A 16,790-nucleotide genomic window follows, 5' to 3' on the forward strand; every position below is an offset into this window, starting at 1 on the left:
GAGGTCTTTTACCTTAATGATTCTATGATGATGATGGAATGATCAATGACTGAATGATGGAATCTAGAGCTTTTATTTCTGTAATGATTTATGGAAAGATGATGGAAGGATTCAAGAACTCAGGCAGAAGGAAATTAGTAATACAAGAGGAACTTCTAAAACAGTTTTTCCTCATCAGTTTGACATACTGACAATAAAAACTATCATACTTTGCTGTTGATGTATAGCTAAATCACTCACGTGGAAGGAATACCAATATTTAAAGACTATTTCAGCTCAGTTTTGCTGTAGTAACACACAGATTCAAAAACTTTAAAATGGCAAATTCTGTTCAATATTCAAGCTATTTTGTCCACCCCCAACAGGAATTTGTTGTAAAAGTAAGAATGTAACAAAAAAAAATTAACTTCTAATCAGGATAGATAATCTTAATTTCTGTCATTTTAAAATAAAGTACTGATACTAATATGTTTAATTATATGCAACAGAGATTAGTTTTATATTCCAGTGACAGGAAAGAAGTATGTGATCTCCAGTAAATGTGTTACTTCAGAATATTAGCAATTTATTTATTTTGAGCAAAAAGTTAGCAAATAGCAAGCTGTTTCATTATTCAGTTTATGTGGACAATAGTTTTAACTGATCACTTAAATGCAAATTATTACTTTTTAAAATTAAACAGGCAAAAATATAAGCAAATGGCAAGTTTTCCACTGGGAGGGTTTTTTCCTCTTTTATTTTTAGTAATCCTGTTTCACTAACGCAAATAATGAATTCACTCCAGCATAGGTGATTTCAGTGCAGCATTTACATTTAAATGACAATATTCAAATTAATGATTTCTAATTAATAACAAAAGTAATGAAGAGATATCAACACACAACTATTTGAAACAAAAAAGAAGTTTTGATATTTACTTATTAGATTTCTTTAATGTTAAATATGTAAACAGTCAGAGCTTGAAGTCGATACACATATTTTGACTAATAACATAGCATTCTTGAACACCTTTCTAAATCTAATACTTCACCTGGAGATAAATATAGATTATTCTATTATAATATAATTTTATATTTTATGAATTTTGGCATAAGACAAAGATAGGATAATGCATTTTCTGGTTTTGTATAGGAAAGAAAATGCCATGCTAATAGAATTCCCTGTGCTGTGTATGCTACTGTCCAGTAGCTACTGCTTTTTTTCAGTTGCGTGTAATTCAAGCCAACCAGTGATCCTGGTATCTTCATTTGAATAAAGAGTGGAAATCTTTGATGAAATCATAGTTCTTATCCCTGAAAATATTTATCATAAAAATAAGTTAATTTATAGAACAAGTACTATATGCCCCATAATGTTGTTTTCTGTAATTCAGGCATTTAATAGGACAGAATATCATCTCTCTTACAAGATCAGCTCATCCAACAGGAAAAATGAGTAACTCTTCAGTACCACCAGCCCTTCTTCAGCCCTAAACAGAATCTCAAAACTCAGTACAGTTTGGGAATGATTGCTTGGAGTTTTATGTAATTGTGTTTAATGAGTAATGTACAGTGTTTTTACTTTCTCTTTGCAGTCTGCATTTTATTGTTTTTGACACTGAGGTTGCTCATGACATCTTGAAGGTATGGGATGGGCCTACTGATAGCAACATACTTCTGAAAGAATGGAGTGGCTCAGCCCTTCCAGAGGATATTCACAGCACTTTCAACTCATTAACATTACAATTTGACAGTGACTTCTTCATCAGCAAATCAGGCTTCTCCATTCAGTTTTCAAGTATGTAAATATTTTTTCATCGCAAATACAATAATTTTATACACTATTTATATACATTATTCTTATATATATGAACTGTTTCTCATCTTAAAACTTCCTCAGTCTTTAAAAAAAGAGATTATCTTATTTTAATTATTTTATATAATTATGTAAATAGCTACAACTAGGGTGAATTTTTTTATTTCCTTTGAATATTTTAAGTTTTCCTATTCCTTGTTTTGTACAGCAACCACATGCCTAGTATTATCTAATTAACATTATTTAACAAGTCAAAACGGATTTGTACATGCATAAGTTTTCTTCTGCACCGATAGTTTTCAATGTTCCCACCAGTGCTGCCTAATAATGTATTATTTTGTGTTTATACTTTATGTTGTTTGAGTTCTTTTTTTCTCACACTGTTGGTTGCATGATGCATAAGTTTTATGACCTTAACCACTGTTTGTGTACATTATTAAACTGAAGAATAAGATATATCTTACCATATTGAAATACATTTTAAAATTTACTATTAAACTAATCAAATGCATCTTCAGGTCTAAAGTGAAAGCTCCTCTGTATACAGAGGAGCTGTGATCGATACTGTATATGTGATCAATATTGTAAAACTGACTATGTGGAGTTTTTCTATGATATTATGACTGAAGTGTTAAAGACTGAGGATAGGACTGCAGGGAGACTATATCATTGTCTTTGACTCAGTCGTTGCATCCTAGATATAATGTATGTAAGTGTATTTCTGCTCAGGAACATAGGAAAATTGTGAATTAATAAAATATGTGAGAGTAGGAGTATTATTTAAAACCTTCTCTGTAGATGCTGTCATTCAGAAGTAAAGGGCACTAATAAGCTTTCAGTCAATATTATTTGCATGAGGAAATATACTTTGGGGGTTTCTTGGTCTCTAAGTAATGCATTTTACATTTACCTGTTTACTTCATTTTGCTTGATTTTTCTGAATGTTGTACCACCCAAACCACAGGCTCTTTCATCAGCCCTAAGACACCTAGTTAAAAGTATGCAAAATGAATTAAAGACAAAGAGCAGAATAAATGTTTCTAAAATTTCTGACCAGTGTGCTGTATAATATACTGCTTTTCATGTTGTTTGAAAAAAGTTAAATTTTACATTTGTGGAAATGAAGGGGTTTTTTACTATGTTAGGGTTGGCAAACACATTTTATGCTGTATTATATGAAAATGTTTGTAAGTTCATGCACAAATTTTGAAAGGAGGAAAATATTTAAGCAGTTAGATTTGTCAGCACATTCTTTGACCTTCAGTGATACTTATAGTAAGTGGGATAGATACTTACTTATAGTAAGTGGGAGACAATTTAATGCTTTAACGGTGAAGAACTGATTTTGTCATCTTAGTATAATATCTGATGGATGCACTCAGTGATCATGCTGGCAATTGCAGTGTACGTCTTACTGGAATTAATTGGAATTAGTGGTGAAGAACTGAATGCCTCAACTCCAGTAAAGGGAAAATGATATTAAAGTTTCATTCACCCTGCTTGACAAGTGGAATGTTTTATTAATTTTTTAATTGTAAGGAGTAAAAAATATGATTTAAGGAATATGTTAAAGTAAATGTTAAATTATTTAATCTAAAAATCAGAGCTTAGTTTATTCAGTCTCCTTGAGGCAATGGGCAGACTATGGTGACCTTGATCTGTAAAGGATTTAAACTAATTAATCTATAGCTAAGTGAGGATCTTTGCATGTTGTAGTATTCATTATGTGTTCAAACTATAGGCCAGTTTATAACAAAGCTGCACAGAATATTAAAATTTCACTACTTTAGTAGTTTGTAACTCTGTGAATAAAAGAGCCTTGAGTTGCTTAAACTTTTTTTCTGGTAGTTGCAGAAGTTGTAGATGTTTTATTACAAGTTCCATGAAGGTAACTGCTCAAGTTTTATGTCTTTGTGTCACTTGAAGGATTTTCAAGTGTTGCATTTATTAATGAGTATTTTTTATTTAAATATTAATTAAAATCCAAGAAGTAAAATTCAGGTGAAGACTTGCACAGGACTGGAAAACCTTCAATAATCTGGACCTCTTACACATGCAACTTCTGTATTGGATTATGCAATTGAGATGAGTGTCTATGTCAATGAACATCCAATTATGGGAACATACAAAGGATATACATCTGAGAGTATCAGGTCAAATGAACAGCTTAAAGACAAAGCATTAAAGTGCTAACCTTCGGCTGGAGAATTTGTTTCACTGTGTTGTGAATGTGCTGATTACTTTCTACACTTTGCACTCTAGAATGCCCTTATTGCATCTGCCTAAAAAAGAGGTGCTGGGAAAAGATAGTATGAGGTAGATCAGAAAATATCATCTATAAATTACTTACTGTTGATTGTAAATGTAATTAGAGGTATTTTTAATGGAAAAATATAAGTGGCTGAAGCTTACTAAATGTTTGAATACTGTTAAAAGTGCCTTGTCTTGCTCACTCAGCTCAGCATATAGAGCGTGAGGACACGAACTGACAAGAGTGATTATGTTAATTGTAATCAGCCTAATGCTTTTCATTAAAACTTAATTACCATTTAATCATGCATAAAAGGACAAAAAAATGGAGTTCATTGTACAAAATTGACCCTTACTCTGGGGGTTAAATACATTTAAACTATGTATTACAAGCCAGGGATGTCAACCAACTCTTTCTGGTCACCATTCAAAAAGTGAACACAATAGTATATGCAAATTTGGTATTTGGCTTCTTTATTGCAAAGAAACAAAGTTATTGGCAGCAAAAACTTCCTGCTTAAGTTAACCATAAAAAAGAGTTTTCTAACCTAGCTTAATTCTGTCCTATGTGTCTAACGTAAATGGGATACATTTCCCTCTGAAGTTGCCTTTTTATCAGCTATATGTCTAGTTATACTAACATACACTAAATCTCAGACTTCTGGACATCTAAGGGTAGGTGAAATGAATCCTACCTGTCTTTTCACCGGTGTCTAGTTCCCTTTGAGATGCCATGAAGTATCCTGGCTGTGTATCCATCTGCCACTCCAGAAGGTCACACACCCATAAGTCCTTGGTCACATCTTCTGGTCCTGTGCAGATACATTGGATATTGTAAGGCATCTCGAATGAGGCTAGCCAGCTATGTGGAAGCAGATCAATCTTGCCCTGAATGTTTAATCTTCAGCTACTCTGGACTTCTGAAGGCACTTGGATACCATGCTAGTGGATGATCCATTGCTTTTATTGACCTGAAGTTTATTTTATTGAGAGCTTGTTTATATCTAACCATATAATTTGTTTAGTTGTTATTTAACAAAACCAATAGAAATGGCAGATGATAAGAACAGCACTGACAGTTGCTAGTCATATTATCATTCTTACAGACTCAGCCTTATTTTAACAATACCTAATAGTAGTTTCTACCCTTACAGTCTAGCCTTTTTCCTTGAACTAAATTCTCAGCTGTAGAAACTTAAAAGAAGTGTATCCTTTTCTTAAACTAAATGATGCATTCATAGTTCCTCAGCTGGTTTCATCTATTTTGCTCCTCAAGGCTATAATACATCAAAGGATTATTCGCACTCTTCTTATAATGGAAAAAAACATTTTTGGAAATGTCTGGCTTTTCTAGAGTCAGACCTATCTGTGATGGTTTTCTATACCTACCTCTGGTTCTATGGCATTGTTAATTTCTCTTAGTCATAGTATTCTGTAAGCATACACTTTAATTATCAATGTACCTATCTCTGCTTTCATGTGAACAGAAAGGTTATCTTTGTTTTGCTAATACAGAACAACTGGCAAAAAATTAATAAAGAGCAAAGGGTTTTTTTTCTCAATTTCTTTGTAATAGTTCTATTTTCTTAGAAGAACTTCAGACACTCATTTTATTAAAAGTGAAAATATGAAATGAAGGCATTTGTATAGTTGGTTTAATCCAATTTTGTTTTTTTCTGTTGTTTGCTTGCTCTGCCAATATTTTTAAAATTTTGTCTTGAAGTAAATGCGGAGATAAGCAATGAAGAGTAAAGATGCCTGACTAAATTTTTATCTTAACAACACAAGTCATCAATTATGATAATAAAAATAAACAACTTATACCAACCAGTTAATTATAACAATTATTTGGAAATTATTGTGTCTGATGTTGACAAATCTGTTGATATCTTACTTCCTCTGACAAGAGCTTAAACATCAGCAGTTCTGTGTTTGATAGTTCCTAATGACACTGGGCTTAATCTGACAAATCTGTTTAAGCAATGATGGCTGCTTCTGTCCAGTTTTATAATTACATTTGATCATTTCTTTGTCTACAGCAATTCTTACAGTAACTGTCACCTATCTTGAACTGTTAGAGTACTGTTGTCTTGTAAATTGTTCTTTTATTTCTGAGATATCTTTTAATCACTTGCCTAATGGCCTGAGCTACTACATTTAAGTAGTATAAGCATTTCCATGACAGAATCTTCATTGCTAAGATTTGTCATGCAAATTTGATTCCAGTTTGATTCACAATTAAATTATCAAGAAAAGGGGGTTAGCACAAAAATATATTTTAAAAGAAATTTACACATGCATAATCACATATCTGCCTTCCTAACTAACTAAATTTTGAGTTCAAAGAAAATGAAATCCATTAAGACATCCCTTGTTAAAATAAATAAAAGGACACAAGACACAAGAATTCAAGATTCCCTTTTAAAGTCTGTATCCTAATAATTTCACAGTTCCATGTCTTCTCTTGCTTTCTGTGATGCTATAAACGTTGCATTGCATGATCACAATAACACAGTTTCTTTAGCGTGAAACTGTGTCATAGCATTCCTATCCATCATCTAATCCATGGCCTGGGAAAGGCATGCTCAACCTCATAAGGGGTAGCAGTTCTTAGTCTGGTTCCTGTAGAACTAAGCAGAAATGAAGCTTGTAGGTTGCTTTGATGGTTATCTCTAAACTTGTGAGCTTTTGTACTTCAGACTCAATGAAAGAGGCTGCATTAACATTTGGGTTTCTTTTTTCTTTACATTTTTGAACAGTACAGATATTTAAATATGTGGTTGCTGGTAATTTGCACAGTTCTTTGTGCATTTACATATATTACCTGAGATACTTTTTAGGGAGCAAATACTATTCTTTCACATTTGGAAATGTTTGTTAGTCTGAAATCACTGCAAATCCTATGTACAATGTCTCAGCTTTGATATGCCAAAATCCTTCTCAACCCTATTAGGCAAGCATAATGCACTAAATGGGGGAAGCTTGTGCATTGCCTGCAATTTACAAGCCTAGCTCCTGAAAAGTCTTTATTATTTTTATAACCATGTGGAGTAGAAAAAATAGAGTCTCTGCAGCACAACACTATAGCAAATGGCTTATATGATTGTTTACCATAGACATAGTGAAATTGATATTGATGAAGGTGACGGGGGTTTTTTCTTGAGCTACAACAGATTACAGGCTAAACAAATTGATAAAAAAAGAAGTGTCCTTAAGGTGAAAGATAAATTAGGCACAAACCTAACATAGTGATCACAAGGCTACAGACACACAAATATACAGTGTATCATATTCCCAAAACCAGTCTTCTATTGATTTTCAGTCAAGTTCTAAATCAGCGTTGAAAATGTAATTGGGGTGGGCAAATCCAGAAAAAGATCTAAAATGGGATACTGGAAGATTATTAAATTAAAAACAGAGAGGCTTAACACAGTGGCTGCCAACATATGGAGGTCTGAAAACTCCCTAGCAATGTGTTTTTTCCAGCTGCCCGTTCTTCTGGCACCTACCTCTAGTTCCATCCTTTGTATACACAGAAGCCTGTTCCACTGAGCAGATGAGACCACAAGATATGGGAAATCTGTGCAGAGTGTTTACTCTATAACCCACTAAGTATCATGTAGCTTATTGCTTAGAACACGTGCAAGAACTGAGAAGCAGCATTTAGTTATTTTCCAGCTTAATGGAATTCAAATCCCCTCTCCTGGCTATGCCATTTTAGGCACCTAATTTTTCTCAGTCATTTCTAAGAAGTCTAACTATGGAATTTGGTTTGATTTAGCATCCTTGAGTCTAAAATGTAGTTATTGCTTTCCCTGCTTTACAGCATATATGTTTTAATGGTGTTCAGCTTCAAGTTTCTGAATTCCTCGGGGTTTTTTGCAAATTGCATATGGCAATGTTACATCACAGCATGAACATGGCCTTTCTCATAATTATGTAAGCTAGCAATTAATTGCATGTCTATATATTAGTGTACGGTCTGAGAAGAAAAGAGCCTGTTATAAAAGAAGAGCGATGACAGAAGAATTGGTGATTTTTAATGCCTGGATTACTTATCAATGCATATAACCTCTATGCCCTTTAGATATTTGCACAATACCAAATAAAGCAATAGTAGACTTGTAATTTACATGCAGTTACAGAACCTGTAGGGAATCTTGAGAAGTAAAACAACTTGGAAAGGTGAGAAGCTGAAAAGTTGACAGTCTGTCTAAATGTTCACTTTACTAGATGACACATCAGTGCTTAAATGTCGAGTGTTTTGTTTAATTAGAATCGAGTGTATTTGGCATGATAAAAAAGGCTGTTAGTTTCAAATACATAAAATAACTTCTGAGGCTGCAAGAACAAAAGTGTAAAGAACATTTTGGTGCTTATTAAGCATCTGTCATTGTTTTTAAAATTTAGAACTTTGTATATAAGAAATGGAGATTAACAGTGAAATGAATATTAAAAGGCGTCAGTCCTTTGTAATTGGTGAATACTTGACACAGTCAAAATGGGAAAAATGTTGTTTGCTGAGATATTATTTTGCATAACCTTTTAAGGAGAAAATGAAGATATTCAGAGATTTGTTGAAAAAAAGATACTAATTAATGACAGAGGTGGGCTTCCGCTCATATACTTGAAAAAATTATGATTCTTTAACAGATATGCACTATAGTGATCCATTTTTTTAGAGCTGTTATTGTCTGTCAAATAAGAAATAACTTCTCTGAGGTCATGACCATATTTTACTTCCCCTGTGGCCAAGTATACATTTAGTAAACTGCACTAATATGCGATGTCAGGTAAATTGTCAGAGTAGTGCCTGGGGAGTGCTTACAGAGTACTCATTAGTAGTGACAGACGTTACTTTAATTCTTGGATTGATGCTTATAAATTCTGGTGGACAAAAGTCCACCACTGTTAAAAAACCTGCCATGTCTTTTACTTCATTTAGATATGGTAACCATCCCAAGGTATGAGATGTACTATTTGGGAATGGAAACAAGGTCAAAAAATTATGAATAATAAAATGTTAAACAAAGCTCCTATGTTTGTAGTGTGTTAGTTATCATAATCCATGAATTCTTATAAAGGGATGTTTTACAGTTTCTGTGATTTGTCTAAGTGACCACCTATTTGCTAGAACATGCATAAAAGCATTTTACCAATCTAAAATATTTGTTTCTCGTTTTGATCATTCTTTTTTTTAACCTTTCTGTCTTCTGCAAATTTACAACACAGAAAAAAAAAGAGTTTTCCAGTTGTACACCTTGGTAACTGTTTCAATTTTGCAAATTGTTCTTTGCAAGTTGTTCCTGCTGTTTCTTTTAGTGGTATACTCTTTTGGTGTGGACGGAAGGAGTAGATACAGTTATTAATACAGAAAATGGATTACCTGCACATTATGGTCACAAAGGTTGCATAGTGGTGGTAGTGATGGAGCTCTTTTATCTCATGCAAGCCTTTGGGTTGTACCATTTGAAATGAGCTAACAAAATAATTTTAATGAAATATTAATATTTCCTGGGATTGAAACAGAAAAAATGAAAAAAACCCACAATCCCCCCCAAAAAAATAGAGAAGGGAGGATGGACTGTTATCACTAACACTTCATAGATGGTATGGAAGAGACTGTGCCCCTCTATTTAAACCAATAGAAAGTTATTAGCAAACATAAAGAAATAATGTTTTATGTTCTTAGTCTTTTTTTGGCTTGTAATTTGTAATGCTATCCTAAAACCCAAGTATTTGAAGTGCTATATACTGCTTAAAATATAGAAAGACATAGTCACTGCTTTCCCAGAGACTGTTGGAGAATGGCAGAGCCAGATATGATAAGTAACAATAACATTAGCTCATCAGCCAACAAAGTGATAAAAAACAGTTTTAACAATGGCAAATATGCTTTTAATAAATTACGTCAGTTTTTCTCTGAATGCTCCTCACTGGTCTGATCATGTCTTACAGACATGAGAGCAAAATTACACCTTGAAAAGACATCAGATGTAGAGTTGAGATGGTTATGAATCAGTTTAAGAATGAATCAGTTGTCTATGTATGAGCACACAAGAAAGTATACATAGTTCATATTAGAAAAAAAAGACAATAATTTAATATTGATATTTCACATTTTTTAAGGATTATCCCTTGCAGTACCGGAGATGAGCAGAAAGGTGTAGTGTAGCAATTTCTTTAAAAAGTCTTTGATCTGTATTCAAGAAGTTTAAACTTGGTTGAATGAAGATGATGAAAGTGGTAGAGGGACTTACTTGTAGATACACACCAATATCATTAATGGTGATTGTGATACAGGGTTTGTGACTTCTTATTTTGGCTTTTGCTCACAATTGCGGTAAGTTCTTTGAAAAAGACATGTTTGGGTGGAGCAGCCTGGAGTGGTAGGAAACAGAGCACAATTCAGTGATTTAGGAACAGTAGCCTCTAGAGACGGGACCTTCTTTCCTTGGGAAGATTGCGATGTTTACTGCAACTCAGGATGTTGAATACCTAAAGCTAATAGAAGAGACCTGGCATCTTCCATAAATCCATAGTAGATGTAGATTTGTGTATTCACTTTCTGGATGATTACTTGCTTTAAGTCATACCATACCGATTGTTCTGCTCAGTTTAACATTGCTTTTTTAATTGATTTATTTTTTTACAAAGCAAAATCCATATCCAAACTCAGGATATTGAACATAGGTGAGATATTTTGCTTAGATTCAGTTTGAGCGTACACTGAGAAAGTTGTTGCTTGCCCCTGAAATGGGAACTTCAGGGCTACATAAAACTGCTATTTGATTCAGCCGGCTGGGTAAACATAGAATTTGCATGCTACAGGATATTAAGACTATGAAACAATGTTACTTATATTATGATACTTACCTTATTGCATAGAAGGCATTAAAATGCATAAAGAAATTTGTTTTGATAACCAGAACATTAAGGTGAGAAAAGGAGTTACTAGCTCTTTTGATGCATTAACTTAACTAAAAATGTAAGTTTGCAGGTGACACCAAGTTGGGTGGGAGTGTTGATCTGCTTGAGGGTAGGAAGGCTCTGCAGAGGACCTGGACAGGCTGGATCGATGGGCCCAGGCCAACTGTATGAGGTTCAAGAAGGCCAAGTGCTGGGTCCTGCACTTTGGCCACAACAACCCCATGCAGCGCTACAGGCTTGGGGAAGAGTGGCTGGAAAGCTGCCTGGCGGAAAAGGACCTGGGGGTGCTGGTTGACAGCCGGCTGAACATGAGCCGGCAGTGTGCCCAGGCGGCCAAGAAGGCCAATGGCATCCTGGCCTGTATCAGAAATAGTGTGGCCAGCAGGAGTAGGGAAGTGATCATGCTCCTGTACTCGGCCCTGGTGAGGCCGCACCTTGAATACTGTGTTGAGTTTTGGGCCCCTCACTACAAGAAGGACGTTGAGGTGCTGGAGCGTGTCCAGAGAAGGGCAACGAGGCTGGTGAGGGGTCTGAAGAACAAGTCTTCTGAGGAGCGGCTGAGGGAACTGGGGTTGTTTAGCCTGGAGAAAAGGAGGCTGAGGGGAGACCTTACCGCTCTCTACAGCTACCTGAAGGGAGGTTGTAGTGAAGTGGGTCTCAGTCTCTTCACCCAACTAACAAGTGATAGGACAAGAGGAAATGGCCTCAAGTTGTGCCTGGGGAGATTTAGGTTGGATATTAGGAAAAATTTCTTCACCGAAAGGGTTGTCAAGCATTGGAAGAGGCTGCCCAGGGAAGGGGTGGAGTCACCGTCCCTGGAAGTATTTACAAGATGTGTAGATGTGGTGCTTAGGGACATGGTTTAGTGGGCATGGTGGTGTTCGGTTGACGGTCGGACTCAATGATCTGAGAGGTCTTTTCCAACCTTCATGATTCTACAATTCTATGATTCTACAACTGGACCAAAAAAATAAAAAGAAGGGGGGGAAAAAAAAGAATGAAAAGCTTCTGTGTGTTTCCTCTCAGGCCATATTTTATACTAAGGAAACTGGCAGGAAGCCAACATAATCATGATGTATCTCAGTGGGCAGATTCTCATAAAAATAAAGAAATGAAATGCCTTCCTATATTAACTGACGAGTAAATAATATTGCCTCTGGTTGGAATGCTCTTGTAAAAATATTGTGCTTTTAATTATTGATGTTTAGTATCTAGACATTAAAGTTTTTATTTCATCATTGTCTTACAGCTTCTATTGCATCAACCTGTAACGATCCCGGGACACCACCGAATGGCACTAGATACGGAGACAGTAGAGAGCCTGGAGACACTACAACCTTTCAATGTGACCCTGGCTATCAACTTCAAGGACAGGCTAAAATTACATGTGTGCAACTGAATAACCGATTCTTCTGGCAACCTGATCCTCCTACATGCATAGGTAATAAGATGAAATGTTAGTCTCTGTTTAAGATTAATACAGATCACATTTCTTTTTCAACTACTGGGCATATGATGCTCATGCTGGAGTGATGCTCTTTGCAGAAAGAAGTTATTTTATACTTATGGTTACTGACAGCCACATTCTCAAGATTAACACTATTTTTGGATGTCATTTTCTCACTCTATTCTATTCTTTAAACTTCATACAAGTTTAAAATTGACAAAGTCTAATAGAAATAATTAAATGGAAGAGGTGATTTGGATAAAAAAATTCTCATTGAAATGGTCTCGTTAGAATGATCTCCTATGTAATAATTTAGTTACATAAACTGCGGTCCATTATTTATTCTGAAAATTTTCTGAATTTTCTAATAGATTAAATACCCATCCTGTGCAATCCTAGGAAGCTAAAGATAGCTTTTCTGAAGCAGGGTGCTTGTTGGGAAAGATAGATACAGAGAAGGGGGTCCAAGTGACAATACTGTTGGAAGAAATGAGATTATTTCCATAACACTAGGAGAGGGTGGGAGATCTTTCTTTGAAACAAGTTTTAATTCTTGGTTCCATAGTCCTGTATAGCATGAAGGTTTCTCTGAGGTTCTGGTCAGTAAACTAATAGGCTTAGAAGTCTTGCTGAAATGTATTTTAAGGTCATCAGTGTAGCTCTTCTGAGATTAGAGTTAATCAACATCTGTGAAACATTATCTGCTAGGTATAGTAATTTTTTATATCTTTATGTTTTGTTGCCTATTGATTTATAATTAAATGAAGACCTATTGTAATGGTCCCAAAAACCAGGTACAATATGTTTTAATAGTACTGGAATAAGCATAATGTTTTTTTTCTTTCTACAAGCCATTTTGGAGAGGCTTTTTCCAAAACAGCAAATCCCCAAGCAACTGCGGTCCCCCTGTTTCCCTAAGTGTTCACAGATATCTCAAAATTACTGGGAAGGCTTCAGGATAATGCAGGATGGTGTCTCTAGCTCCATGTTATCTAGCAGAATTGGAGCAGCATATAATCTGAACATTGTCTTCTGGATACCTTGTATGCTATGTATAAATAACAGTATGAAAGTGTTTACTAAACATACTGGGATTATTCACAAATTAAAAATATTTAAATAAAAATGAAAAATAAAAGACATCTGGTGCCTAAAGCTCTAGAAGAGTCATACTCTTTCTGTAAATAACAATTATTTATCACTCCATATTTCTTTACAGTCTAGTAAAAAAAAACAACCACCACACAAAAGAAAGAAGGAAATAAAGAAGGAAAGAAAGAGAGAGTACCTTTGGGCAGAAGCTATATATATATATTGTTATTCTTCCATATATTCAAGGTGACTTTGAAGGGGAAAGCAAATTAAAGTAATCTTTACTATAGACATGACAATATTAGAAAACTTAAGGGTTCTTTAAACCCATTATATGTAATTTTAAAAATTACCATAAAGTCCTTGTTTCACTATGCTGACTTATAAATGAAAAATGATTTACATTTAATAACTGTACTACTCAGTACTCTGAACATTGTGCAACTTCCATTCCTGATTATTTAATGTTTTCTGCTCTATTTATACTTTATAACTTTTATCATGGTTACCTCAGGCTGAATCATCAGCACATGTAAGGAACATGTGAAACATTTCCTGGAACTGTTACTTGTTAATAAAACCAAAAAGAAATAAAAATTAAAGAAAAAAAAACCACAAAAACCCCATGCCCTGGACCAAAAATAACGACTGAAATACCAAAACTACAGACACAAAAAACCCAGATACATAAAAATACTAAATGTTTAAATAAATATACAAATAAATAAATAATGGAGGGGGGAAAATAAAGTTTAGTTTCTTTTCATAAATACCACAAGGGGAATGTCTTCATTAATGTTTTCATTTGGGTTAGAAGCATGGTTTCCAAGTAAATATTCTTGCTCACAGTTTAGTTCACGATTTTGAATTTTCTTGGAGCTTTTCAATGAAACTAAAGTGCAATATGTGTTCTATGAGTGCATCTGATGTACTCCAACGACTAGTGAGCATTCAGTCTATTAGACCAGACTAGAAATGGCTTGTAAAAATCCTTCTTTAAAATGTTTAATGTAGATTCCAAATCCTTAGTACCAACTGTTTTACATTACAGATATGTTCCTATGAGTCTGTGTTACTTGGTAATGTAGATGCAGCCCAAGACTACTGTAGTTTTTAATTAGGTTCCTATGTGATTATCATCTTTGGAAGTTGAATTCCTTGTCTGTTTAAAAGTAACATTCAATTTATGGTGACTAAATGAATATATTTGATTTTTCGTTTGGGTTATACCTTTACTGAGTGAATCAAACTGTTTTGTGTTACATAAATGGTCAAAAGAAACTGCATCCTGAATCCTGCTATTGAGCTTTCCTAGTTGTTAAAGTACTTCCAGTACATAAGAAATATTTCAGCTTGATAGGGATGGGATTAAGTAACAGCAAAAATTCACAGGAGTTCCTATTTAACTTCATATTTTTATTCCTTTAGAAAGAGCTTTTCTTGTGCTTCTTTTGAATATGAACAGAGCTCACTTATTCTAAGGAAAACACAAAAATGTTTGCTAGCTGGAAGTGGGAAAGCTCTGGGTTTTTTTTAAATTATTATTATTTTTGGTCAATGTAGAAGTCAATTTACTCCTATTTAACAGCTAATATATGCTTATGAATTTAACATGTGACCATATTCCTATTTCTTTTTACATTGTGACAGCTGCATGTGGAGGAAACCTGACAGGCCCAGCAGGAGTTATTTTATCACCTAACTATCCCCAGCCTTATCCTCCTGGGAAAGAATGTGACTGGAGAATAAAAGTAAACCCTGACTTTGTCATTGCCTTGATATTCAAAAGGTATCATTTCTATATGAATGCCTCTGTTTAACAGGATTTAAAATGTCACATGTAAAAATGGCATCATTTATCACTTCTTAAAGCTTCTCATTATATTCTCTGCCTAAGTCCTGGAGCATACATCTAATATGTGCTAAATCATTGCTTCCAAATAACATAAAAGAAAATAATATAGTTACATGGCACTTTTGATATCGAATATATTCCTGAGCAGCAAAACTTTCTGTGACCTATGAAATAAAAATATTTGAAAAGCAATGTCAATTTGTAGAAATGCTTGATTTACATTGTTGTACCTTATAATAGGAACTTGAACTGTAGTGGAATCTCTGTAACCTGGTTCTTAAGGTTTTTACAAATACAGGTTAAATACACCTTGCTTGGAGTGCATAGATCAGAAAAAAAAAATTGGTCTACTTAGTCAAGAGATAAAGATGTCTAGATAATGTTGTCTCATAAGAAGTCACTGGAGAGAGGTGTTACGCTGGACCTTGCTCTCACTAACAAGGAAGGGCTGGTAGGGAATGTGAAGCTCAAGGGCAGCCTGGGCTGCAGTGACCATGACGTGGTGGAGTTCAAGATCCTTAGGGCACCGAGGAGGGTGCACAGCAAGCTCACTCCCCTGGCCTTCAGGAGAGCAGACTTTGGCCTCTTCAGGGATCTGCTTGGCAGAGTACCATGGGACAAAGCCCTGGAGGGAAGAGGGGCCCAAGAAAGCTGGGTAATATCCAAGGATCACCTCCTCCAAGCTCAGGAGCGATGCATCCCAACAAAGAGGAAGTCAGGCAAAAACACCAGGAGGCCTGCAGGGATGAACAAGGAGCGCCTGGACAAACTGAAATACAAAAAGGAAGCCTACAGAGGGTGCAAGCAAGGACAGGTAGCCTGGGAGGAATACAGGGAAATTGTCTGAGCAGCCAGGGGTCAGGTTAGGAAAGCTAAAGCCCTGATAGAATTAAATCTGGCCAGCGACATGAAGGGCAACAAGAAAAGATTCTATAGGTACATCGGTAATAAAAGGAAAACTAGGAAAAATGTGTGTCCTCTCCAGAAGGAAACGGGAGACCTGGTTACCTGGGATATGGAGAAGGCGGAGGTACTCCATGACTTTTTTGCCTTGGTCTTCACTGACAAGTGCATGAGCCTCACCACCCCAGCCGCAGAAGGCAAAGGCAGGGACTGGGAGAGTGAATAACCGCCCACTGTGGGAGAAGATCAGGTTCAAGACCATCTAAGTCACCTGAAGGTGCACAAATCCATGAGACCCAATGAGATCCATCCGCGAGTCCTGAAGGAACTGGCAGACGAAGTTGCTAAGCCGTGGCAGTTTGGTGAAGTTCCCGCTGACTGGAAAAGGGGAAACAAAATCCCCATTTTTAAAAAGGGAAAAAAGGAAGACCCCGGGAACTACAGGCCAGTCAGTCTCACCTCTGTGCCCAGCAAGATCATGGAACAGGTCCTCCTGGAAGCTATGCTAAGGCACATGGA

The 16,790-nt window shown here is 35.4% G+C and overlaps 1 protein-coding gene across 1 annotated transcript in view; it reads left to right on the plus strand.

Moving 5' to 3' along the window:
- The window catches only part of CSMD1 (CUB and Sushi multiple domains 1), a 1,045,142-nt gene that overhangs the window by 801,143 nt on the left and 227,209 nt on the right, over positions 1-16,790 (plus strand). Inside the window, exons 26-28 of the mRNA XM_009333261.1 lie at positions 1,574-1,776; positions 12,224-12,415; positions 15,164-15,302. Of these exons, the coding sequence (XP_009331536.1) occupies positions 1,574-1,776; positions 12,224-12,415; positions 15,164-15,302 (534 nt within the window). The remainder of the gene's footprint in view (positions 1-1,573; positions 1,777-12,223; positions 12,416-15,163; positions 15,303-16,790) is intronic.

Source organism: Pygoscelis adeliae, unplaced genomic scaffold, assembly GCF_000699105.1.
Source record: "Pygoscelis adeliae isolate BGI_AS28 unplaced genomic scaffold, ASM69910v1 Scaffold57, whole genome shotgun sequence".
NCBI lineage: Eukaryota > Metazoa > Chordata > Aves > Sphenisciformes > Spheniscidae > Pygoscelis > Pygoscelis adeliae.